At 36.1% G+C, this 27,097-nt stretch overlaps 1 protein-coding gene across 1 annotated transcript in view; it reads right to left on the reverse strand.

Moving 5' to 3' along the window:
* Window positions 1-5,328: 5,328 nt before the first annotated feature.
* Window positions 5,329-27,097, reverse strand: part of LOC136031211 (large ribosomal subunit protein uL24m-like) — a 35,856-nt gene continuing 14,087 nt past the window's right edge. The window contains exons 2-5 of the mRNA XM_065710583.1: window positions 19,177-19,353; window positions 14,547-14,749; window positions 9,658-9,794; window positions 5,329-5,510 (exon numbers count right to left, since the gene is read on the reverse strand). Coding sequence (XP_065566655.1) covers window positions 5,374-5,510; window positions 9,658-9,794; window positions 14,547-14,749; window positions 19,177-19,353 — 654 coding nt within the window. The 3' untranslated portion in view covers window positions 5,329-5,373. The remainder of the gene's footprint in view (window positions 5,511-9,657; window positions 9,795-14,546; window positions 14,750-19,176; window positions 19,354-27,097) is intronic.

Raw genomic sequence — 27,097 nt, forward strand, 5'->3', positions numbered from 1 at the left:
TCCTTACTTCCGTTACAGACCATAAACTTACCATTTTAGGAGAATACCCAATAAAATTTAGCATAGGGAATACAGATATTGTTGTTAGAACAATTGTATGTAAGCAGCTATCCTTACCGTGTTTTAGGGGTGGTCGCACCCCAAAAATATGGCATTTTATGTAATCGAATAAACAATTAGAATTACCATTGCTAAGCCTAGCTCTGACTCTACATCAGTTTGCGTAGCATCACAATATAGTTATCAAATCCTTGAGTATGATTTACAGTTAAATGATCGAGTAATGCAAGGAACAGGCACTACTGTTCAAGTTTTAGGTGTTTTCAATTCTAGAGATAGTAAATCTAAAACTAGTAAATCTAAATCTAAACTAGTAAAACTAGTTTAGTAAAACTAGTCTTGTTTTAGTAAAAACTAGTCTAGTAAAACTACTAAATCTAAATCTAAAAATAGAGATAGTGATGCTATAATAGAAGGTTATACTCTAAAAGGTCTATCTCTCGGTATTCATAGAAAACCAGATAACAAAATTTTATTTATTTTCTTTATTTCCCTCAAAAAATGAGGAGTACTACAACAATAAAAGAGAGAATAATGAGGACTTTTTTTCCCAAGACAGTGAACCAACAAAACCTATTTGAATATTTCGGCCCTATATCTAAGGGCCGTCTTCAGCAAAGAAAAAATAAAAAACAATAAAACACTTACAATAAAAGTTCTCAGTTAAAAATCCATTTTTTATTTTAAAATAGCCTTGGTATCATTACTTCTTAACGAAAAGTTCAGCCAAGACTGTCTGATAAAAGCTAACATTTTACAAGATAAAAAGGTTCATTCATTTCACTAACTGTATTTATTAAAAATTGGAATGATTTCTTATTGCGATATTTGCCTTCTCTGCAGCTAATCTGATAGTTCTTTTGATATTGGGCTTGTTTTTGTTCGTTCCTATTTTTGTTTTATTTTGAATTAGATTATTTTCTATAATTAATTTTGTGTACATAGGGTTGAGTGTGTATTCACCCAAGTCTCTATTTAGGGATGTATTATTATTTAAGTTTCGTTTGATTTCGATTGTCTCACGGACAGTTTGTTTCATTCCTGGGTCATTGCTAATTAGAATTGTTTCGTCAAATAGAACATAATGGTTTGGATTTTCAAAAATATGATTACTTAAAGCTGAATCGAAAGATATGGAGTTATTTTTAGATTTTAACGCTTTTTCAATACTTTCTTTGTGTTGCTGTAATCTTGTTCCTAAATTTTGGTGGGTTCGAACAATGTAATAATTTCCACAACTACATGGTATTTGATGCACCCCTCGTAGACGAGTAATTGGGGTTTTATCCTTACCAGAATTGACCAGATTCATTATACTTAAATTGCTTGTGAATACAACACGTAAATTGTTCTTTAAACAAACTTTTTTCAGTTTTGAAGTAATTTTCGGAATATATGGCAGGTAAATCGTGTTTGTGGGTTTATTAGAATCATTTACTGGTGTGGGATTTAAGGCTTCAGAAGAATGCATCTTTAATCTTTGAGCAATAACAGTATTTATGAGAGAAATTGGGTACCCGTTGCCAAAAAGTATGTCTGTAATAAAATTTAATTCTTTTTTAACATACGGCTCTGAACAGATATTAAGTACTCTATCCACAAGAGATATTACCACACCTCTTTTAGCCTGTGGAGGATGGTTAGATTTGAAGTGAAGGTATCTATTATTATGCGTAGGTTTTCTGTAAACCGTAAAATCAAGTTTATTCACACTGTGTATTATCAATACATCTAAAAAAAGGTATTCTTCCATCTCTTTCGGTCTCTAGAGTGAATTGCAGGTTTCTATCGTAAGTATTTAAATGTTCTAGAAAACCTTTTAGTTTTCTAGAACATTTCTAGAAACGTACCTAAAACTATCCGGTGAGCAGCGTAAAAATGAAACTGAATAAACTACCATTAAAAACTGCCAAAGCAATTTCAAATACTGATATAAAATCCATATAGTCTGGAATTGAGTATACATTTTGCCAATCAAATATCCCCTGGAAAGAAACAAAAAGTGTATGTAATGACAAAACTTAATTCTAAAGTAATTTGATTTAGCTCATTTGTCAGAAGATATTAGAAATCGAGAGGGAATATTTTGTGGAAGTAAAAATGGATTTTCGTAAGGCATAAAGCTGATTATGGCTTGACTCATCTGATTACGTTCATGGTTTGATGAACAAACAAAAGAAATGGAAGCGCAAGAAGTCATTCAAAAAGGGGCAAGTAAGTGTTGTTTTCCACTATATATAGTAAGAACACATGGAGATGTTATGTGGATTTTAGAGCTTTAAATGCAGTAACGGTAAAAGATGTCATGAAATTACCCACAATAGATTCAATTTTGGAGTCGATAGGAGAGTCAAAAACCCTAATTTTGGTATGACCGCAGGATACTGGAAAATAGCTTTAGATCATGAAACATGCACAAAACAACAGTAATACTGGATGATGATAAAACACTTACTTTTAAACACATAAATTTAGTCCTAAACGATGATAGGCCCAACAAAGGCCGTTCTGCCGGAATGAGAAATAAAACGGACACCTTAAACTACTTAGATGATGTTATTTTATTCATCGAGACTTTACAATACCATTGAGATGGGCTTAAAAGGATATTACGGAAATCTAAAAGAGCAGAGTTGAAATTGAATCCTTAAATGGTTCAAGCAGTTATTCCAAAATTAATATTCCTTAGTGACATAGTAAATCAAGGGATTTTTTGGATTGGTGCACTGGATTTAGGATCCTTTGTTCGAGAGGACGAGGATTCGAATCCTAGTGTACCCAATTATTTGGTTTGGGGTGGGGGCCAATGGCGTGACTCTGTAAGCTCAGCCAGAGTCGACCCAGCTCTGAATGGATACTTGGAGACATCTGGAATAATTCTGTCAATTTCTGCTTGCCAAAAAATTGACTGCATACCAAACAAAATGCTCTGCCTCTAAGTTTTCGACTACCACCCTGTTTATATCAGAGGGCGAAGCAATATTCTACCAGATTTCTTTCAAGAAACTCAGAAGAAAAGGAAAAATAACCCCCTATTGCAAATACGTTTGACAACCATTATGTCCATAGAAACATTTTTTTCGAACGAAAACACATCTTTACAACAGGATAACGATGAGTTCTGCACAGCCATGAAAGCCTTTTTAACAAAGGGGATGGAATTCTTACCAGAGCACTATAAGCTCCATGCAAAGTGCATCGATTATTACGGGATTGACAAAAAACCTTTTTTTTATACTACCTGCCGCCACAGACCTACAGAATAAATGAGCTGAAAATTATACTCGTTATACCAAAAACACTAGACGGAGAAGGATTATACGAGAGGCGGCGTTTACATCCCCCCCCCAGAAAATATCCGGGCCACGACTGGTTGGTGTCTAATCACTTTCGACTTATAAAAAACGGGACCAACTCTTAATTTCTGACGTAAAGGGTACCCTCCAAAGTTTATACAACCATGAGGTAAAGATGGGAATGAGGAAGGGGCAGTCCCCCTCGTACACGGAAAAAGATTACTTATCTTGGAGTTTAATGTTACTCTTTACTTTCAAAATAACAGCGTAGACCACAAATAATATCAGAAATCAGGAGGGATTAAATATCGATTTCACACTTTTGAAGTTTTTTTGTACCCCCCCCCCCCCGAAAAAAATTGCCCCTCCAAACAAAAATCCTGGATACCACCCTGAAGATTATATATCAAACAAAACTACAGAACAATCGAAAAATTCCATTGTAGAGGCTTAAAGCCCTTATATTTAAATATTTGGAATTGTGAAACAATGGGGAATTTACCTAAGACACTGAAATTTATTTAGACCTATAAAATATTTCATCTAGTTAGGGAGCGAGGGAGATAACTCAATGTAGAAATTGATGTATAATCCCCAGGGCTGTATCCAGGACTTTCTGGTCGTATCTAGGGTTATTTTTTTCGGGCGGGAGGAGATAATACAAAAAAACTTTAAAAACACATCAAAAATGTGAAATTGATATTTAATCCCTCTAGATTTTCGGAAGGATATCTGGTCTACGCTGGTCTAGAGGCTGAAAGTTCTGGTCCTTTTTTATAAGTCGAAAGTGATTAGAGACCAACCAGCCATGGAGGGGGGGTATTTTTCGGGAGGGGGCAAACGCCTAGCCCGGTATTAAACAAGTCACATATGATCAATGGATGTCATATAGGAGAAGCAAAACAATAGGTAGTACAAAGGGTGGTTTTTATTTTCCGAACATGTATAGAAAGGTCAAAGCGTTCATTCAAAGCTGCGAAGTATTCGAAACATCAAAACATAAATCACCACCCAAAATTCCAATGGCAGAATTAGGAACTTACATCATCCCTACAAGAGTAGGTGATCTAATATCCGTAGATATTTGGGGATGAGAAGGTGGTTTGCAAGTTTCAGAAACAGGAAATGGTTATGTTCTAAGGACAGTTGACCTTTTCCAACTAAAGATGAAAGAGTATATTGCAAAAACTCTAGTAAATCGTCTATTTTTAAAGCACGAAATTTTCCCCAAAACCATCTTTTCAGATAACTGGTCCTATTTTAGAGCCAAGTTGCTAGGATAAATAACATGCTATCTAAAAAAGAAATAGTATATTTCAGCTTACATGGGTATTTGTAATGGCCAAATTGAAAGCAAATATAGAGAAATTGCATACATGTTACGAATTCACACTAAACAAGAACCCAACAATTGGTGCTATCATTTACCGAATGATGCCTATTCAAACACCCTTAAAGCCACTACAATTGAGGAGGAACGTCCAGAGCTGTGTTGGCCTCAGGCGGCAGGATGTCTTCCTGCAGCATTTTAGAAACCCTAGAATATGTGTTTATAAAATATGGGATGAACTCGCTTACTATAATCTTGAAGAATGCAAACAGGAAACGATTATGAGCATGAAAAAAGCAATGGAGGAAGTAATTTGACAGGAGCTAGTTTAGGCTGCAATTTCCACTCCGTTCTTTGCTTTCTCTCGAAAACCGAACTTGCTCATTTAGAGAGAGAGAGTATTTATACTAAAGTTAAAATTTTTAGATGAAATAAAAAAAAGAATCATCTTTTCAAGCGAAAGTCCAACAGTTTTTCACAGAAAAAAAAAGATAAGTATTCTCGTTAAGTCACATTAGAGTATATTCCAATTGTGCTGATTTCCCTCATCCCCCCTAGCAGGAGTTTCTCTTGAAGACCTCTGGGTTGGATCCTTTACTTTTTAAATTGAGAAATGAACGTCCTTATTATTTCAATACTAAATTAAAACAATAAAATGAATTTTATTTTTTTTAAAGAAAAAAATGACTAGTACCAGAATGTTGGCTTTGGTACTCTTTCTTCCTTTATATTATATTCTTCCATGAGATCCATTTCAAAAGTTGCCAATTTGGGTTTGAAGGTTAGTTTTTCAACTGCACTGGAGGGAGTATCTTTGGGTTGCTCTGAAAAAAAAGGGGTTAATAGTCCATTTAGCGCAATTCTGTAAAATAAAGCCTCTTGGTTACAATGGTTTATCACAGTTTGTTAAGAGTGTCATTTAGTAAATGTATCAATTGTTATGTCTATTCGCAAACACTCGTTCGGTTTCAATGAAGATATCTATATGTCAACTCCGTCGTGCAACCAAATAAAAATTTAAGGACCAGAGAAGCTTCGGCCGCCTAAAATCAAAATAGATTATAGACACTGTAATTTTTTTTTGGCAAGTCGCATAATACCTTATGCTATTGGTCCTGCTGCTTCGAGCGATATAACTTAGGAACTTGGAACCGCGGTAAACCCTTTCCACTAATTTTAATTTTTAACTGAAACTGACGATGATCTTCAAAAAGAAGTATAAATTGATGTAAAAAGAACGTTCTACAAAGAACATAATTTTTGAAGAAAAACGCAGAATTCGCAAGTGCCAAGTTTAAAAGGAACATGCCAGTAATGAAATACGGTTATATACCAAACGTCGTTTTTCTAAGTGTCTTGCCAATCACAAAGCTGAGGTTATTGACTGCAGGATCGAGCGTCTCGCAACTAACCCAAATGAAATCTAGAGATTCATCGGGGAAAAAAAAGTCAAAAGGTTTCGCTTCAGAGCTTCCAAGTGAGAGTGACTGGATCAACTATTTCACCAGCAAATTTTCTCCACCAGACCCAGTGTTAGGATCCCGCTATGAATCACCACTAGTGGATCACCACTGAATCAGATATTGGTTTTGCAGTCTCGGCCTCTAATATTTACAATGCTATCTTTCACCTTCGAAAAAAGTTCTCGCGTGGTTATGATCAATTATGTGGTTTTTCATTTATTACATGTAAGCGATAAGCCGCTGCAACATTTACATTTGTTTTACCAAATCATTTTTAATTCTGGTTTTGTTCCCGATTCTTTTTATGCTGGTACATTGACTCCAGTTCCGAAAAAAGATAAAGCTAACCGCCAATGTTGCTGCTATGGACCTATAACAGTTTCTTCTGTTCTATATAAATGGCTGGTGTTAGTAGTGAATAAGGACGTAAATAAGGCCGGTTCAACTCAGACAAACCAGTTTGGATTTAAGGAAGACTATATAGTCGGGAACACGTGCATTATATACTTGCCAATGTTATGATTGATATAGAGAATAATTGTGAGTTTCTCGTCTTTGCGGCTCATGATGTCTCTCGTCCTTTCGATTCTAGTGTGCTTTCCCATTTGCTGTATAGTGTGCAACAGCGAGGTCTCAATAGTTCAGTTGTGCGGGTGTTTAAAAATATGTATGCAATATTGTGTGTTGTAGTGAAAGTACCTACTCGTCATGGTTACTTAATGAGTAAAGCCGTAATTCAAGTTTGGAAAGGAATCCGTAGGGTGGATATTGGTAGGGTGGTAGATATTGTTTTTGTTATTGTTATTTTATGAAAATAAATAGAACTTGAACTTGAATTACGCTGACAACATACTGAATTTAAGCAGAACTGTATAGTCTGTGGAGGAAAATTTTTCTGTGCTTGGTTGGGAATATACCGAAATTGGTTTCAATTTTATCGCTTCGAAGAGCGAGGTTCTTGGTTTCAGCAAATCTGTCGGTGATGTTGGATGCGTACAGTTAGGAAATCAGAGTGTTCAGTTTATCTGCTTGTATTAAGTATCTCGGTCTCAAGATAGGGGATAGTGTAAAAACGACAAAGGCTCTCCTTATCTCTCATCGAAGTGAGAAACTTAGAAAAGCGTTTGGCTTTCCGTTTATCCCGACCATCTAGGGACAAATGGAAAGCAAGTCGTCCTCGCCTGGGGTGGGATGATGTCATAAAGAAAGATTTAAAGGAAATGGGAACTTCCTGGGAGGATGTGAAGAGACGCTTTGAATAGATAGGGATGGAGGGGGCATGCGTAGCTGTGTTGGTCTCAGGTGGCTTGATGCAGCAGTGAATTATTATTGGTAGTAGTAGTTTGTTTCAAGGAACAAATTAAGACAAACTTTGCTGACAAGAGACTACTACTGCAAAGAGAAAAAGTCAAAGGATCCCCAAAACCTCCCTTTCCGGTGCTGATGTTCCTCTATCTGAGTGGTATTCTTTCAATGAAACCGAATTCTCTCCACTAGACCCCCAACTCGAATACAAATATGCTGAAGAGCTTGATAAATTTTTGCATGTATTCTCTGACTCTGATTTTACAGTATCCGTAACGTCTGTAGCTGATGCTATTATGCACCTTAAGCCAAAGCTGTCACAAGCATATATGGAATTCACGCTCGACATATAAGAAATGATAGTCCTGCGCTTTTAGATAAACTCTCCTACTGTTACAGATGATTTTTGCACAAGACTCAGTTCCGTCAACATTCTGGGTGGGAGATCTTTCTCAATCCAAATGTTTCAGGCCCGTAACTGTACCAACCAGTTTATACAAGCTTTATGAACTACTGTTCATTAAAGAGCTTGAAGTAAAATGTTACACGCCTCCACATCCATTTGGCTTTTAACATGGCACTGGATGTGCAGATGCCTTGCAGTTGTTGCTAATGCTCTGCTTGATGCTTCTTGTACAGACAGTCGCCATGGCGAGTCATGATGTTTTCCAAGCCTCTTACTCTTTGATCCACCATCTTATGCTTTTAAGGGCTGTCAAAAGAGAAGTAAATCCGACTATCATCAAATCTCAAAGGACATGTATGCTAAGCTACGAGTCCGTCTGAAAATTCCTCCTAAGCAAGGCGAAATAGCAAGGCCACTAGATAGAACTGTACCAGTTAAGAAAGGAGCTAGGCAAGGTACAATTGCCTCACCTTGTTATTTCAATGATTTTGTCCTCGAAGATCAGGACCAATGTGAGATGTCTTGCGTTCTTTCTGGTCTCAATATCTCCTTAGTTACTTATGCTGATGACATTTTCAATATCAGCCGAACTTTGGACAAAATTTCTGAAACTTTCCAAAAACTGCAAGCACAATACTAAAAATCTGGTCTTGAATTTAACACTGAAAAAACCGACGTAGTACTTTTTAACTGGAAAGGCCCACTTCCTCATGAAATTGGACTTGAGAATTCAAAGATCTGCCATTCTGACCAAATCGTATATCTTGTTATTCCCATTGGAAATATCATTTCTCACGCTCGTCATCTCCTAACAAAAGGCATCAAACGCCGCATATCAGCTTCACATCTTTCATAGTCTCCAGTAAGCTTCATAGTCTCCATAGTCGCTTCAATCGCCGTTATCTTCAACGCTGTACAACACTGTTGCCTCCCCCACATCCTCTACATTGCACCCTTCTGGAAGATTCTTACAAATGCTGACAAACTGAAAAACCGTTCCACTCTGTTCCGTTTAGTAAAATACCTAATGATATATCCAATTTGAACGCGCAATTCAAACCTCATCCATAGTTTTCCCATAGCAGATCTTACTATAGCCGTAGCTAAACTTATGGAAAAACGCAACCAAAAGATTTCAGGACATGCTTGGAGCAGGCTTCTTCATCTTTAGTTACGTTGTCATAGTTGTTTTGTGATATTTCACTTTTGTTGTTTTTTTTCTATTTGTAGTGCCCCGTCATTTTCTTTTTGTATGAAGACGAGTTTTCAATAAATATAAATAATAAGACATGTTGCAAAAGTTTCCTTCAGGCATGTTTTAAAATATTTAAAAAACAAATTTAAGCTTCCCCCTGTGCTGGTCTATTCAGAATGATCACCTCCTCAAGTTCCCATAGCCACGGTGTTGTTGTGACTGGAAAACAGAAAATGCTCACGTACACAGGATTCGACGGCCTAGGAGCCCAGCCCATTCCTCCAAAATGACATTATCATTACGATTATCCCAATATTCTTCTATAACATTCAAATAATTTGTTTTGCTGTTTTCCCATAGTTTCAAGATATTCTGTTTCGTGTTATTGGTGATTTTTATATCCTTCCCCTCTCCTACCCACGAATTCCTTCACCTGTACCAGAAAGATACCATCAACTGATAAGGTTGATAAATTTGCAGAAAAAGAGATTTATATCAGCTAAAAAATTCTATCAGCTAGAATTTCAGTAGATCATCCGAATATACCATTGTCAAAATTACTATATAATAAAAGTCACAAACTTTTCAAGATTTCACCTCACCTTTATATGTAGCTTTAGTTTTATAGTCGATAGTTTCTTCATTCTGCAAAGGGATAGGGATTTCCCGACCAGTTCTAGTTGATATACGAATTTTACTACCATCTTCTAAGAATCTCCATTCTACATCGGTAGGCTTGCTGGAAATACAGAGATGATAATCGGACAAAAAGTTTTGATATAACATAGTATAACAACTTGAAATAAAAAACCCATACAGGTGCGGTAAGTTTTGTCCATAAAGTTCGAAAATCAGGATTACTTTGTACGATATGCTGCTATTATTGTGGATTAGGTATTATTAGTACGTCAAAAAGGCTGAACTATTGACTATTCTTATGTGCCTGAAAAAAAAAGACGAAGACAATCATATCTAGAGGGATTTGGTATTTCACAGAAGTTGCCAATCGTACCTAATCTAGATAAAAGTTTAGACTAAACATTTATAAATCGGCTATATCGGGTCAGATGACCCTAGGCCCCCTAACAAAAGCATATCTTACTGAGCCCATGAATTAAATAGATAAGGGACTCAAAATTCAGCGACTTTACCGAGTATGTGGGAATCCGGATTGAGGGCTCTTATCCTCTAATAATGTTTCTTTAATAAAGGGAGAAAATTATAGGCATCTTTTTGTGGAATTTCCTATTTTTTGTTTCGTCAAGAAATAAATTTTTATAGTCGCATAAAATAGTTACCTTCGTCAAGGAGCGTGAACAGATATAATGACGCTTTGAATGAATTTGAACAAAACCGGTTTATTCTTGAAGGCCAAGCTCGTGACACACTTGCGGGGGATGATGAATGCATCGATAATTTTTCGTTGAATTGTCGCCCAAGTAATTATGTGAATCCGAATAATCTTTATGAATATTCAAAGCCTGTGAGTGCAGATGAAAGAGCGACCGTTTTCAGGAATTGTCAAGGTCTAAGAACGGCATATTCTTCTTTATGTGAGATTTTAAATTTACCTGATAAGAAGCCGTCATTGTAGGCCTATGTGAGACATTTGTTTCTAGCAAGTCACTACCCTGGGATTTTTCTTTTCCGGGATATTTTTGCGAGCGAAGACAACGGACAACCATGGAGCGGGCGTTCTATGGATTTTGATTATTGAAGGTACCCAGTATTGGGTTAGGGATGACCTCTCCCTGTGGCTGGAAGGTAGGATCGAAACCCTTTTCATCGAAATAAAAAATGAAGGAGAGAAAAAATTTGATTTTTGGATTGATTTACAAAAATCCGTCATATGATATTAGTTTTTTATCGATGAATTTGAATTGTTATTAGATAAAATTAACAATGAAAATAAAAATAAATTTATGATGGGAGACTTCAATATTGATTTACTAAAAAGAGCGAATAGCCATATGATAATGTCACATGATAGTTTTCATCTTGTAACTATTCCAACTTAGATTTCGCATCTTTCGGCGTCCTTACTTGATAATTTTTTCGTTAATGGTGGATTACTTGAAAGATCTCAAGCAGATGTGATTGTGTCCGACGGGTTGGATCTCCTTCTTTTAATAAGTAAAATAAAGCTGAATCAGTCAAAGGAAATAAACGATATGAAAGGGCTCCGTTTTACCGTGAAATGAAAAGTAAAAACCTAAACAGTTTTGCAAATAAGATGGAAGAAACAACTTTGTCGCTTGTAATAGAGGAAAAGTGTCCAAAGTACAGCATGTGACCTCTTCAGTGAGATAGTGACTAATGTAATGAATGAAACATGACCCTTACGAAGAATAAACCCTAATAGAAATTTTCCTAAGAAACCACTGATAACAAAAGCTATTCTAGTTTCAATAAAGCAGAAAAACCAACTTTATGTGAATTATTTAAGGGATCGTTCAGATGATAATTTTATAAAATTCAAAACATTTCGGAATATTTTAAATTCAGTAAAACGGAAAGCTCAGACACTTCCTTTTCAAAATGAATTTCATGAAAATCAGGGGTTAGAAAAAAAAAGGAAAACAATAAATAAATAATTGGGTAATTTTCACAGTGGGGAGGAGGTGAGAGCCATGGAGACGACAGAAGGTCGTCTTACTGATTCTCAACATATGGCTGAATTTCTGTTTGGTTATTTTGTAAATGAAGGAAAAAGACTTTGCGATCAAGCGCGGGGTAACCTACGCACATCTGTGAGTTTTGGATCTGTTTTTGAAAGACAGCCTACAAGTGAGAATTCCATTGAATTTGCAAGATATTTGGAATGGGAAGTGGTACAATTTCTAGTTACGATGAAGTCGAGTTCTAGCGGGATGGATGAGTTTTCGCTGAAAATCATAAAAGCCGCAAAAACGAGTGTCTTACCTATCTTGATGCACCTCATCAACCTTTCTCTGTATCATGGACTCTTCCTAGAAGCACTAAAGATCGCAAGAGTGATTCCTCTTCATAAAGGAGGGAAAAAAGATGACCCATCGAATCGAAGACCTATATATATTCTCCCGTTTTTCTCTAAGTTATATGAGAAAGCTGTACATTCCCAGTTACGTTATTACATTGAAAAGAATAAAATTCTAATGGAGAACCAATTTGGGTTCAGAAAAGGGCTATCTACAGATATGACAGTTCTGAAATTGGTTGACTGGGTTAATGATGCATTTGAAGCTGGTCTTATACCTGCAGCTGTGTTTTTGGATATGAGAAAGCGTTCGATACGGTGGACCACTCAGGGCTTATTCAAGTTCTTGATTCGATTGGGGAGAAGGGTTCAAGCCTTGAGTGGTTTTCATCATATCTACACGATCGGTATCAGATAGTACAGGATAGATCATTTTTATCTTCAAAAAAGAAAATAGAGTGCGGGGTCCCACAAGGCTCAATCCTGGGACCACTCCTTTTCATAATTTTATTGATCGAGTGAAGCATTACTTGTCGAACACTGGTATCATCCTGTTTGCAGATGACGCTTTGCTCTTTCTAGCTGCGCCTTTGCTTGATGTTTTGTATAATAAAATTCATAATGCTGTATCTGAATTTCTAACTTTTTTTCAATAAAATTTGTTATCCCTAAACTTTTCTAAAACTTTTTCATGATAATCTCTAGACTTTCGTCAAGTATTGGAAATGATCAAATCATGGTTCGAGAAAATGTGATAAAAGGAGTAGCAACAACGAAATATTTAGGGTTTTTAATTGATGAAAAACTGTCGTAGAAAAACCATTCAAATGCGATAGCTGAAAAATTAAGCAGAGGTCTTGGGGTGATGCGAAAGAAGCCTCTAAATATATAGCGAAAATCAGTTCTTGGCACAAGTTTTCATCTTTAGTACTTCGAACATCAAAACGTGCCTAAAACAATTGTACGCTCGAAATGAATATCTTGCACGAACTTTTCTCCCCTAAATGACTTGCCAAGTTTTTTATCTTGTACGAACTTGTGTACGCTGGTCGACTTGTTAATTTTTAAAAAATATGGCAATTATACTTCTAAAATATTACTAAAATTTATATTAGTAAAATAATAGTCATTCTTGTAACAAGTTGGTAAACGTAATACAACTCATACCGTATCTTGGAAGTTTCAAGGGATCGAGTTTTAGACCTCACCGACCCAAAAATCAGTTTTCATTATCTCAGGTCCCTGGGAAACCCAGTATTTACGCTAAAGGATCGGTATCGACCGCCTTATGAATCCCTCCTCTAAATAAAAGGAGGCAAAGGAGTGCGTCTATTGGTTCAAAGATACAGCTCTCTAAAAACGTGGACAATTTTGCCCCTAAAAGAGCACCTTTTGAAACTTCAGGCAATACCTGCCCACAAAAACAACACTAACCCCCCTTCCCTTTAAAGTTGGTATACTACTTTTTAAAAGAACACGGGTCATCGTGCGGCAGTAAGGCCTTCCTGCCACACAGTAGTCCTCTCACCTCTGAAGCTGGCAGGCAAGGTAAACAGCTTTTTGATAGTCACATAGTTTCATTTTGATAGTAATTTGATTGTTAAATTAGTTTTGATTAAACTAGTTGGTTACCTCAGAATTATTTACTAGCATTTTGGCAATAGTTCGACTCACTTGTCGTTTTGCAGCAAAAACGACACATCCATGACCTTCCTCCATTAGAACAAAAAAAATTAAAATTTCGTATTTATAAGGTTTTTGGAAAATATCTGATTATGCATTTGAACTCAGCGTAAGAAAGGTACATTAGGAAAACAGCTAGTTTTCCAGCTGCATTTCTGAAAAAAAAAAAAAAAAATCAAAATCTGAAAAAAAAGACAAAGATCCTGAGTCACGGTCTTACATTTTTTTTTCTAGATTAATTTTGATGACGGGTACTATTAGTTTTTCAAGTGCATTATTTTTCCATAATTTGAATACAGCCTTTAGCATCAGTCGTTTTTTATTCGTTTCTTTGTCTTGCTTAGCTACCAATGTAAACATTTAATAGAAAATATGGATGCTTGTTCTTGAAGTTCCCTGTAAAGATTGACATCCATGTATATTCGAAATACAGGGGATACCTACGCGCAGAAAAGATAAAGAGAACTATACCCTTCATCTTGAGACTAGTATGAAGATTTTCATTCTAGTCTACCAAAAAATTGAAAAATAATGGGCTAAATATGCACTTGATGTTTAACCCCCCTCTCCACAAAAGTAAATCTTACCTCTCCTCCCGACAAGGATCAGACCGGTTTGCACCTATAAAGATGCACCAGAAAAGTAGCACCACGAGGGTAGCATGTTCGGGGTAAACAAAAATATATAGTGTATTTAATACCGGACTTGTGGTTACCGTACCTACAGATCAGCAAGCCTTAAGGTTTTAATCACCGAATATGAATAGGTAGACACAATAGAAACTCCTGATCGTATTTTCTCACCCATGTATAAAAAAAAAGTGTTCGAGTTTTGAATCGATATACAACCTACTTGTCGGAAGGATCAACAAGCTTGACTTCATTTGTCACCAGAAGGGGCTTTTCTTCTTTCACCATCATACCAGGGTAATCTTTCTCCTTTCCAACTGTTGAATATTTACAATTTAGTCCTTCAACACAGATCCAATTTCGTTCTTCAACGATGTAATTCACATGACCCTGCTTTCCCTTGTCGGGTCCAACCATTATTTCCACCTTGAATTGGTTTGAAATAATACAAAATTAGAATAAATAGTGAAATGCATGAGAAAGGACAGACTAGTCTTTATGTAGAATTATTGACATATTTATTTACCTCTTTTTACTTAGAAGTAAAATAAATATCCTAATTCAAAACAATTACTGTAAACGTATTTTTCCTACTTTTTACAATCATGAATGGCATTTTAGGTTCAAATATGATGGATCAGACAAATAAATTACATATTTGGTTTCTATATTTTTAGTTGAGTGGCATTACCATTCTGATCAATTAGTTTGATTGATCAGATCATTCTGATCTGATCAGATATTCCATACTCTAGGGAATGTAAGGATACGTCTTGGATTTCTTATAATACTTTTTTCTCCGTCAAACCTTTATGAGCCAAGCAAAGTTTAAAAAGTGACTATAAAAAGTCATAGACTTTTCCAAATTGACAGCTAACTTTTACACTTCTTTTAACATTACTGTTAATACTTGTTACTTTAGATCCAAACTGGACTTGGTGAGTATATTGTTCTAGCCGAAGAAAAGATAGTACTTTATCGACAGTTGCATATCAACATGCCTGCACACATGGGGAATCCTCATTAAATCAGTTTTTAATAGACACTGACTGTTCAAGAAAAAAAAGCCTGAAAATAGATTTTGCACGTCTTTAGCTCCAGGGGAAGTGCTATACATGCGTGCATCTATGACACATGCAAACAGAGAAAGGAGAGGGAGATCCATTGAAGGACACTGGCCATTCAAAAAATATTTGAGGGATTTTTTTTTTTTTAGCAAAATATCTTTTGAAGAAAACAGACCAAAATGAAGGGTGTTTCTGACATTTGAGCTGAGTAAACGACTTTTAATGATTACTCCCTTCTCAAATACAACCTTCGGATAATCTTTTCTAAAAGGTTGGTTGCATGTATTAATGTTGATTATGGTGACAAAGTATACTTTTCGTTTTCCTTAATATGACTGATGACTTTCACCAAAATGTGAGCTTCAAAAAAGGCAAAGAGTTGGTAGATTTTCTTTGATAAACTTTGATCCTGGGATGCCTGAGATATTGCCGCTGTTCGATCTAACTATATTATACTAGCTGTTGGGGTGGCGCTTCGCGCCACCCCAACACCTAGTTGGTGGGGGCGCTTCGCGCCCCCCCCCCAAGCCCCCCCGCGCGCGTAAGTCGTTACGCGCCATATTAGTTACGCGCCATTGTAGTTGTGTCCCTATGTCCCACCTGTGAATATAGATAGATATATTATATATATGTTTTTAACTACGTAAAACTTGCGAATATACAACATTCTTTGCTGTCCCATTGTCTGTGCATATAAATAGATTGTCAGGTTTACCGACTCTTGAACATGCAACATATAATGGTCCATGGGAAAACAATCCGTATTCAGATCTATACCTCATGATTCTAATGATTGCCCTTGAGCTTTGTTGATGGTGATTGCTAATCGACCATTCCCTGTCCCGGTGTCCTGATCGTCATTTATATCCCCCTGTGCCCCCCGGCGTCCCCGTTGTAGTTGTGTCCCTGTGTCCCGGTCGTCATTTATATTTTTTACTTATGTCCTGGTCATTATGGCTTATGTATGGTCATTTATATTCCCTGTGTCCCGGTCGTCATTTGTATCCCGGTGTCTCGGTCTGTATATACATTCGTTTTTTAGTTTTGTTTTTCTCCTTTATTTTTTTCCTTTTTTATTTTTTCTTTTCTTAGTTTTTTTTTTATTTCTTTTTTAGTTTATTTAGATTTTTAGATTTTTAGTTTTTTTATTAGTTTTTGTTTTTTTTTCTTTTTAGTTTTTTCGTAGTTTTTACCTTCTTTTTAGTTTTTTTAGTTTTTTTTTTACTTATGTCCTGTCATTTATACTCCCTGTGTCCCGGTGCTTTGTTGATTGCTAATCGAACATTCCTTTTGTCCCGGTCGCTTTCTCTTTGAGTGTCGTCATTTATTTTTTTCTTTTTTAGTTCTTACCTTTTTTTAGTTTTTTTTAGTTTTTTAGATGAAATTTTTTTTTAGTTTTTTTCCTTTTTTTCTTTTTAGTTTTTTATTGGTTTTTACCTTTTTTTTTAGCTTTTTTAGTTTTTTTTCGTTTTTTCTTTTTACTTTTTTTTTAGTTTTTATCTTTTTTATTTTTTTTTGTTTTTATTCTTAATTTTATTAGTTTTCTTTTTCTCTTCTATTTTTCAGTTTTTTCCTTTTTTTTAGTTTTTTTTTTAGTTTTTATTTTTTTTATTTTTTTACCTTTTTTCAGTTTTTTAGCTTTTTTATTTTTTTTTATTAGTTTTTAGTTTTTTTGTAGTTTTTGCCTTTTTTTAGTTTTTTCAGTTTTTTGTTTAGTTTTTTACCTTTTTTAGCCTAACCAGGATTTGAACCTGGGACCTTCATTCTCCGTTCTGACACCCTCTCTCACCGAGTGACTACTCCAGCATGTTCATTTTGGTGTTTTAAATGGTATATTATTAACCAAATTAATGTGTTTTACAATATACTAAGCATCATCATAACAAAAATGATGGCAACTAATTTCATGACGTCAGCCGAAACATGACGTCACCTGATCCATCCACAGATCCACACACAGACAACTTATTTATATATATATATATATATATATATATATATATATATATATATATATATATATATATATATATATATATATATATATATATATATACTAGCTGTTGGGGTGGCGCTTCGCGCCACCCCAACACCTAGTTGGTGGGGGCGCTTCGCGCCCCCCAAGCCCCCCCGCGCGCGTAAGTCGTTACGCGCCATATTAGTTACGCGCCATTGTAGTTGTGTCCCTATGTCCCACCTGTGAATATAGATAGATAGATATATATATATATATATATATATATATATATATATATATATATATATATATATATATATATATATATATATATATATATATATATATATATATATATATGTTTTTAACTACGTAAAACTTGCGAATATACAACATTCTTTGCTGTCCCATTGTCTGTGCATATAAATAGATTGTCAGGTTTACCGACTCTTGAACATGCAACATATAATGGTCCATGGGAAAACAATCCGTATTCAGATCTATACCTCATGATTCTAATGATTGCCCTTGAGCTTTGTTGATGGTGATTGCTAATCGACCATTCCCTGAGTCGCCATCGTCATTTATATATCCCCCTGTGCACCCCGGCGTCCCCTTTGTAGTTATGTCCCTGTGTCCCGGGCGTCATTTATATTCCTTGTGTCCCGGTGTCCCGGTCGTCATTTATATCCCCCTGTGCCCCCCGGCGTCCCCATTGTAGTTGTGTCCCTGTGTCCCGGTCGTCATTTATATTCCCTGTGTCCCGGTCGTCATTTGTATCCCGGTGTCCCGGTCTGTATATACATTCGTTTTTTAGTTTTGTTTTTCTCCTTTATTTTTTTCCTTCTTTCTTTTTTTTCTTTTTTAGTTTATTTAGATTTTTAGATTTTTTAGTTTTTTTATTAGTTTTTAGTTTTTTTGTAGTTTTTACCATTTTTTTAGTTTTTTTAGTTTTTTTTTTTTACTTATGTCCTGGTCGTCATTTATACTCCCTGTGTCCCGGTCGTCATTTGTGTCTCCGTGCTTTGTTGATTGCTAATTTATATTATATTTATATTTATATTTTTTATATTTATTAATATTTTTTTAGTTTTCTTTTTCTCTTATTTTTCAGTTTTTTCCTTTTTTTTAGTTTTTTCTTTTTTAGTTTTTAGTTTTTTTTGTTTTTTACCTTTTTCTAGTTTTCTTAGTTTTTTTAGTTTTTTAGCTTTTTTAGTTTTTAATTCAGACGTCATATGCGGACAAACACGACGTCACTCGACAGACAGACAGACAGACATAACCCACAAACAACTTATTTTTATATATATTTATTCATATTTTTTTAGTTTTCTTTTTCTCTTTTATTTTTCAGTTTTTTCCTTTTTTTTAGTTTTTTTCTTTTTTAGTTTTTAGTTTTTTTTAGTTTTTTAGCTTTTTTAGTTTTTTTTTCTTTTTAGTTTTTTTTGTAGTTTTTACCTTTTTTAGTTTTTTTCTTCTTTTGTATTAGTGTGAAATAATTCAGACGTCATATGCGAACAAACATGACGTCACCTGATCCATCCACACACAGACAACTTATTTTTATATATATAGAAGATATTAATCTGCAAAGCGAACTTAAACTGACGAAAGGAGGAGAAGCTTAATAACACATAAAACGCAAGATCAACCTGGAGTTTTCACAGCTTATGATGAAAATGGCTTGATTCTTACCATTTTCAAATAAATCAGAAAATTATTGTTTTAAGACAACTATTGAGTTGTATTTTGTTTCACACAAAAAGACAAACACATCTTGGACAAAAAAAAAGAGAAAAAAAGAAAAAAACGAAAACAGAAAAACTCACAAGATCTCCTCTAAAAAATGACCACTCTAATAGAGGCTGAATTGGGATGTCATAGTGAACATTATTGTCTCTCTGAAATTCTTCTGTCCAAGGCCGGTTCATGGTAAACCAGAAGTTTTTTTTCTTGTGATCTATCTCTCTAAATTGTGGGAATCCTCTTGGTGATCTAAAATAGACCTGAAATAATTAAGTAGTTTTAACAAACATGATCTTTCAAACCAAATTAATGTATTTGTTGACACCCCCCCCCACCAAAAACTATGGCTCGGCAAGGTGTAGTACAACAATCCAAGCAGCGCCTGATAAGCAAAAAACGTACCAACACATCATATGACAATACTGGAGAAGAAATGGGGACGGGGAATTTTCCAGGAAATGTTTTAAAGTTTTGAACAAAGTAATGGCAGATTCATACTCCTTGAAAGCAAAAAAGAAGAAAAAAAAACTTCTCACGAATTTAAATTTATAATTTGGTCATAACAGAACATAAAATCACAAGACCCAAACAAAAAAAAGAAAAACGACAAGTGACGGAAATATCTATATTATTCTAATTAAATAAAAAAAAAAAAGTTTTTTTAACTGAAAGTAGAGAGCGACATTAAAACTTAAAAAGAACAGAAATTACTCCTTGTATGAAAGGGGCTGTTCCCTCCTCAACGTCCCGCTCTTTACGCTAAAGTTTGACTCTTTCTCTTAATTCTACTTTATAAAACAGTAAATAACGGAAAAAAACTGGCAAAGATGACATTTTACCAATTAAGAGCTAGCAAATCCAGCTTTTATGCTGATTTTGGCTGCCAAGAGCCATGCTCAGGCCTGAGACAAAAGAGTTCCCCACCCGGCCAATGAAATAATGCAATAGTATAAGGCATCTTCATATTGAAAAAACTGTTGCAAAATTTTTTTGTACTAATATTCATTATTATCTGTTGTATCTTAAAAAAAAAAAAAAAAAACTGCGGTTGATCGTCCCTTCCGAACTAAACTCTACAATAGCAAAATTGTTACTTAATTGCATCAGAAAATTCACTTTTAATGAATAGCTCTTAAAACTCAATTAACAAGAAATTTACAAACGTAACAAAAGTAAATTTTTTATATTTTGGCAACCAAAAATATTCCTTTACCATGGCATTGGGATTGGCATAACTAGTTTACATAATAATCAGTTTTCGGAGAGCAAAATTAGGTTAAATTTCTTACCAAGACATTGTATATAAGGAAGAACATTTTGCCATGCAAAAAACAAGGGGGTACACCTTGTAAGTACGAGGTATGTTTGTAAAGTAAGTTAAGTTTATAGAATTTCAAGCAGCTTTGCTGGGATTGCACATTTGCAGTTCTGTACATAAATAGAGGTGATTTTGTCTCAAGCAGAACGAGATGGAACCCTTTTGAGTTCATTGTTGATTCTGTACATGTCATAGCATTTGTTTGTAGTAACTGAGCTCTTAAAAATCCCACTGCTTTTGAAATTCGATAGTTATCGGTTCTGAATGTAAGAAATGTTCTTCATTGACATTGACCAAATGAAAAACTTTTTTCAACGAAATAAGTTTTTAAAACAAAGTAAAGAGCTACATTAAACCAAATATGAGAAGAAATAAAGTCAGATAGTTTTCCAAGCTTAAAATTACCACATAACAAACATCAATAAATAAATGAAACCCAAAACAAACAGGTATTATAATTAATAACCGAATCAAAATAAAAAAAGAGCAGAAACTAAGATGAAACGAACTGACGCCCCGCGTGCCTTCTGTAGACCAGAAGAGAATTTTTACTTTACTGAAAACGATCCTTATTTCAAGCTGAATGTTTGTATTTCTCATAGTATCAAAAAAATCTTAATCAAGATTATTGAACAAAAAAACAAAGGAATGTGGATTGACAGTTTAATAATCACATCCCCATACTTATTCCTTAAAGCCTTGATAAGTTTGAAACTTTTACGGTTAGAAAAGTGGAAACACTAAAATACATTTTGCTTTAAGTGAAGCGTAAATAACGTTCTGATCTTCAGAGAGCATGGTAGGGGTAGGATAAATACAGTATCTTTTGTTTGGTTTGACATTCCCCTTAACATGCACTGAAAGTTTCAAATTAATACTCTAAGCTGTACGTAAGATATAGCTGTTATGACCTTTTAATAGCCTACATCCACAGAGTGGATTCAAATTAGTTCACTATTCTCTTTAATATTCCCTGAAAGATTCTTTGTCCATAGCTTCAGTAGTACAAATACTAATCGTCATAGTAGCAGTAGTAGCGTTAATAACTCAACACTCTAGACCATTCCTGGGATACTGCTGATATGCCCATTTGATAACCTGGTTATATGTAAAGTATTTTAATTCGTTCAAGATCCCCCTAAAAATTTTCGTGAAAGTTTCAACTTCCTACCCTTAGTCTCAGCAATAGTAGTCATAGCAAGAATAATAGTAGCATAAGAAGTAGCGGCAGTAGTAGTACTAGTAGTAGCAGTATACACAGAGTTTCCCTGAAAGTGTCCTAATAATTTGGAGAGAAAAAAATTATTATATAGTCCATGCCCCTTGACTATCCAGATATTAGCCCCTCTTGCAACCCCAATAAAACAAAGCTAAGAGCTCATATGGCACTTGTGACGAGGTCGGAAGAGCCAAGAGCCAAGAGCTCATATGGTATGAGCTCTAGCAAAAGTCTAAGAATCAATAGATTGCTTTAAAAGGAAAATAAGAGGCTTAATGCTGGTCGGGATTTAAAATAAGAGCTCTGAGTCACGAGGTCCTTCTAAATATCAAAATTCATTAAGATCCGATCACCCACTCGTAAGTTAAAAATACCTAAGTTTTTCCTCACCCTTCAGCCCCAACAGATGGTCGAATGGCGGAAAACAACTTTATCAATTCAATTTGTGCAGCTCCCTCACACGCCTACCAATTTTCATCGTCCTAGTACGTCCAGAAGCACCAAACTCGCCAAAGCACTGAACCCCACCTCCTAACTCCCCCAAAAAGAGCGGATCCCGGTTACGTCAATCACGTATCTACATTTGTAAGCGTTTTCCAAGATATCCGGTTTCCCCCTCCAGCTCTCCCCAATGTCAACAGATCTGGTTGGGATTTGAAATAAGAGCTCTGAGACATGATTTCCTTCTAAATATCAAATTTCATTAAGATCCGGTCACCCGTTCTTAAGTTAAAAATACCTCAATTTTTCTAATTTTTCCAAATTAATAACCACCAGCTCCTCCAAAGAGAACGAATCCGTACCAATTATGTCAATCTCTTATCTATAACTTGTGCTTATTTTTTCGATCAAGTTTCATCCCGATCTCTCCACTCTAAGCGTTTTCCGAGATTTCCGGTTTCCAAGATTTCTGTTTCCCCCCTCCAACCCTCCATGTCCCCGGATCCGATTCGAATTCAAAATGGAGCATCTGAGTTCTGAGACATAATATTCTTCTATAAATCAAGTTTCATTAAGATCCTATCACCCATTCGTAAGATAGTTCGATTTTCAAGTTTCCAAGAATTCTGGTTTCCCCCTCCAGCTCCCTTCAATGTCACCGGATCTGGTTGGGATTTAAAACAAGAGTTCTAAAGCACAAGATCCTTCTAGATATCAAATTTCATTAAGATCTGATCACCCGTTCGTAAGTTACAAATACCACATTTTTCCCATTTTTTCCGAATTACCCCCCCCCCCCAACTCCCCCAAAGAGAGCAGATCCAGTCCGGTTATGTCAGTCACCTATCTTGGACTTGTGCTTATTCTTTCCACCAAGTTCCATCCTGATCTCTCCGCTTTAAGCGTTTTCCAAGATTCCACCCCCCCCCCTAATGACACTGGATCCAGTCGGAATTCAAAAAAAGAGATCTGAGTTGCGAGGTCCTTCTAAATATGAAATTTCATTAAGATACGATCACTCTTTTGTAAGTTAAAAATACCTCATTTTGTCTATTTTTTTAGAATTAACCCCCCCCCACCAACTCCCCAAAAGACAGCAGATCACTTCCGGTTATGTCAATCCCGTATCTAGGACTTGTGCTTATTTTTCCCATCAAGTTTCATCCCGATACCTCCACTCTAAGCGTTTTCCAAGATTTTAGGTTCGGCCCCCCAAATGTCCCTTCACCGGATCCGGTCGGGATTTAAAATTATAGCTCTGAGGCATGATATCCTTCCAAACATCAAATTTCATTAAGATCCGATTACTCCTTCGTAAACTAAAAATACCTGTTTTTCTAGTTTATCAGAATTACCCCTCCCCCCAACTCCCCCAAAGAGAGCGGATCCATTCCAGTTATGTTAATCACGTATCTAGGACTTATGATTATATTTCCCATCAAGTTTCATTCCAATCCCTCCACTCTAAGCGTTTTCCAAGATTTTAGGCCTCCACGACAGCCCCCAATGTCACCGGATCCGGTCGGGATTTAAAATAAGAGCTCTGAGACAGGATATCCTTCCAAATATCGAATTTCATTAATATCCGATCACTCCTTCGTAAGTCAAAAATACCTCATTTTTTTAAATTTTTCAGAATCAACCCTCCTCCTCCCAACTCCCTCGAAGAGAGCAGATCCGTTTCGGTTATGTCAATCACGTATCTAGGACTTATGATTATTTTTACCACCAAGTTTCATCCCGATCCCTCCACTCTAAGCGTTTTCCAAGATTTTAGGTTCTCCCGCAACTCCCCCCAATGTCACCAGATCTTGTCGGGATTTAAAATAAAAGCTCTGAGACATGATAACCTTCCAAACATCAAAATTCATCAAGATCCAATCACTCCTTCGTAAGTTAATAATACCTCATTTTTCAGAAATAACCCCCCCAACTTCCCCAAAGAGAGCGAATCCGTTCCGGTTGTGTCAATCACGTATCAAGGACTTATGATTATTTTTACCACCAAGTTTCATCCCGATCCCTCCACTCTAAGCGTTTTCCAAGATTTTAGGTTCCCCCCAACTCCCCCCAATGTCACCAGATCCGGTCGGGATTTAAAATAAAAGCTCTGAGACACGATAACCTTCCAAACATCAAAATTCATCAAGATCCAATCACTCCTTCGTAAGTTAAAAATACCTCATTTTTCAGAAATAACCTTCCCCCCCCCCAACTTCCCCAAAGAGAGCGAATCCGTTCCGGTTGTGTCAATCACGTATCTATGACTTGTGCTTATTTTTACCACCAAGTTTCATCCCGATCCCTCCACTCTAAGCGTTTTCCAAGATTTTAGGTCCCCCTCAATTCCCCCCCCCAATGTCACCGGATCCAGTCGGGATTTAAATAAGAGCTCTGAGACACAATATCCTTCCAAACTTCAAATTTCATTAAGATCCAATAATTCCTTCGTATATTAAAAATACCTCATTTTTTTAATTTTTCAGAATTAACCCTCCCCCCCCCAACTCCCCAAAACAGAGCAAATCCGTTCCGGTTATGTCAATCACGTATCTAGGACTACTGCTTATTTTTCCCACCAAGTTTCATACCGATCCCTCCACTCTAAGCGTTTTCCGAGATTTTAATATCCCTTCTCCACCACCCCCCCCAATGCCGCCAGATATGGACAGGATTTACAATAAGAGCTCTGAGACACGATATCCTTCCAAACATCAAATTTTATTAAGATCCCATCACCCATTCGTAAGTAAAAAGTACTTCATTTTTCTATTTTTTCCAAATAAACAGGCCCCCCCCCCCAGATGGTCAAATTGGGAAAAAGACTATTTCTAATTTAATCTGGTCCGGTCCCTGATACGCCTGCCAAATTTCATCGTCTTAGCTTACCTGGAAGTGCCTAAAGTAGCAAAACCAGGACAGACCAACAGACCGACAGACCAACAGAATTTGCGACTGCTATATGTCACTTGGTTAATACCAATTGCCATAAACACTGGAGCTACGGCCCTCCAGTCCTTGCTCTAAGGACTTTGTGGGGGGGGGGGAGAATGACATCCAAAACATCCTCAGACATGTAGTAACTGGACCTTTCAAGTATGATGAACAAATTTACTATCTTAAAATTTCAATCGGATGTGTTTAGAGAGTAATGGGCTAGGAAGGGAGAGTGCTTCACCTCCAATTTCTTTTGAGTTTTAAAAAGAGCACTAGAAATGTCCAATTGAATGAGCTCCTTTGAATGATTCTATGATCGCGAGTGCTGCCTATGATATTGCTTATATGACCTTTTACAAACCTGCATGCACATTGTTTTTTTTTTATTAATTGAATCCCCTCTTTCCAAAACGTTCCCTAAAAGTTTCACCTTAATACGCTTCACCTCATTAGTTACAGCAAACCAGTGTCTTCTTTCCAACTCAAGAAACAAATCCTGAAAGAATCATTTGATAGAAAAGAGGATATCCAGTTCCACCATGACTGCTCGAAGCAGGACTATGAACAGCTTGTTGAACTGTTTAAGGAACAAACTGCAGCTGGTGAACAAAACCTTGCCATACGTGATTTCAAGATCATTAAAAAAAACAGGCGACCAAATTTGGATTACTTAAATAGTGTAAATAATAGTGTTGCATCTCTTCAACTAAGTCAGGTGCAGATTTAATTCAATGTGAAACAGAATTGGAAAATTTTGGACTGCAAGCTCCACTATAGATAAACAAACATTCGCCTCACTACAGGACAATGTAGATGAACCCAACTGCCAGACAAACCACCAAAGTAATAAAGACCAAAAACGAGTAAGTATAGATTTGTCTGCTCTTATTACTGACATCGACAAGCTTCCTAATAATCTAAAAGAGTTTAAATCAGTTGCTTACTCAAAAATTATGATCTGGTTCTACAAACTGAAATCTGTCCGAACTCTACATTAGTAACAAGTTGGATGATTCCCATGTTTAAAGTCCCTGGTTATTTTGTCATCTCAAACCAAAATTTGCCGGGATGTAGGCGTTGTACTTTGGCGCTCGTCAAGGCATGCTATAGTATCTGATGGTTTAGTTTGCCCTGTGATTCCTATTATGTTGAGCCAATATGCTTTGACATTCATGATAATGAAAATATGGTTATAACTGGAGTAGGCTGTGTGTACAGAAGTCCATCTGCCCCAGATATTAAAGTCCCGTTTATTAAATGCGTACACAATCTGTCTTTATCCCAGGTAGTTGAAAAGCCTGCTAGACTCCAGAAACCCACCCTCCTTGATTTTGTTTTCTTAGAAATAAAGAGCCTTTATTTCCAATCTAGCCTTTCACAAGGTCACTAACGACTACACAAAAAGCACTTACACTGACTATGTAGCAATCAGAGAAAGGTCGAGCAACATGGACTGGGGACCTCTGGTACAAGGGAGTGTATATCAGCAATGGGTTGATTTCCAGATAAGTTGACTAAGCTTCAGGCAATATACACATCAACAAAAATCATACCAAACCCCAAGACACTCCCTTATTTGACTCCTCAGATACACAAAGAAGGAAACTGGAAAAGCCAATACTGGAGAACCTAGGCTCCAAAAGGGAAAATACGATGATTATAATAAATTTGCAAAGACTCGAAACAAACTTCCCAGTCTTACTAAGCAACCCCTATAATTAATTTGAGTCAAAGCTTGCAGAAGATAGTAAGAAAAATCCGAAGAGGTTCTGGAACTACATATCTAGCAAATACCATGTTGGATGTTCAGTGAAGACCTTTGAAGAAAACTGATGGGACTGAAACTATTGAACTGCAAGAGTTTGCTGAGTCACTCAATGTACAATTCATGTCACTTTTTACTAAAGAGCCAGATACCCCCTCCCTCTCAGTGCAACTTCTGCTATACCCAACCCTATGCTGCCTACTATCATTCTCCTAGAGTCTGTCAAGAAAAGACTTGAGGCACTAGATTCCAATAAGTCAACAGGACCAGACACCATTCACCCAAAACTTCTGAAGGAATTGGCAAATGAAATATGTACACCAC

Source organism: Artemia franciscana, chromosome 9 (assembly GCF_032884065.1).
Source record: "Artemia franciscana chromosome 9, ASM3288406v1, whole genome shotgun sequence".
NCBI classification, from domain to species: domain Eukaryota; kingdom Metazoa; phylum Arthropoda; class Branchiopoda; order Anostraca; family Artemiidae; genus Artemia; species Artemia franciscana.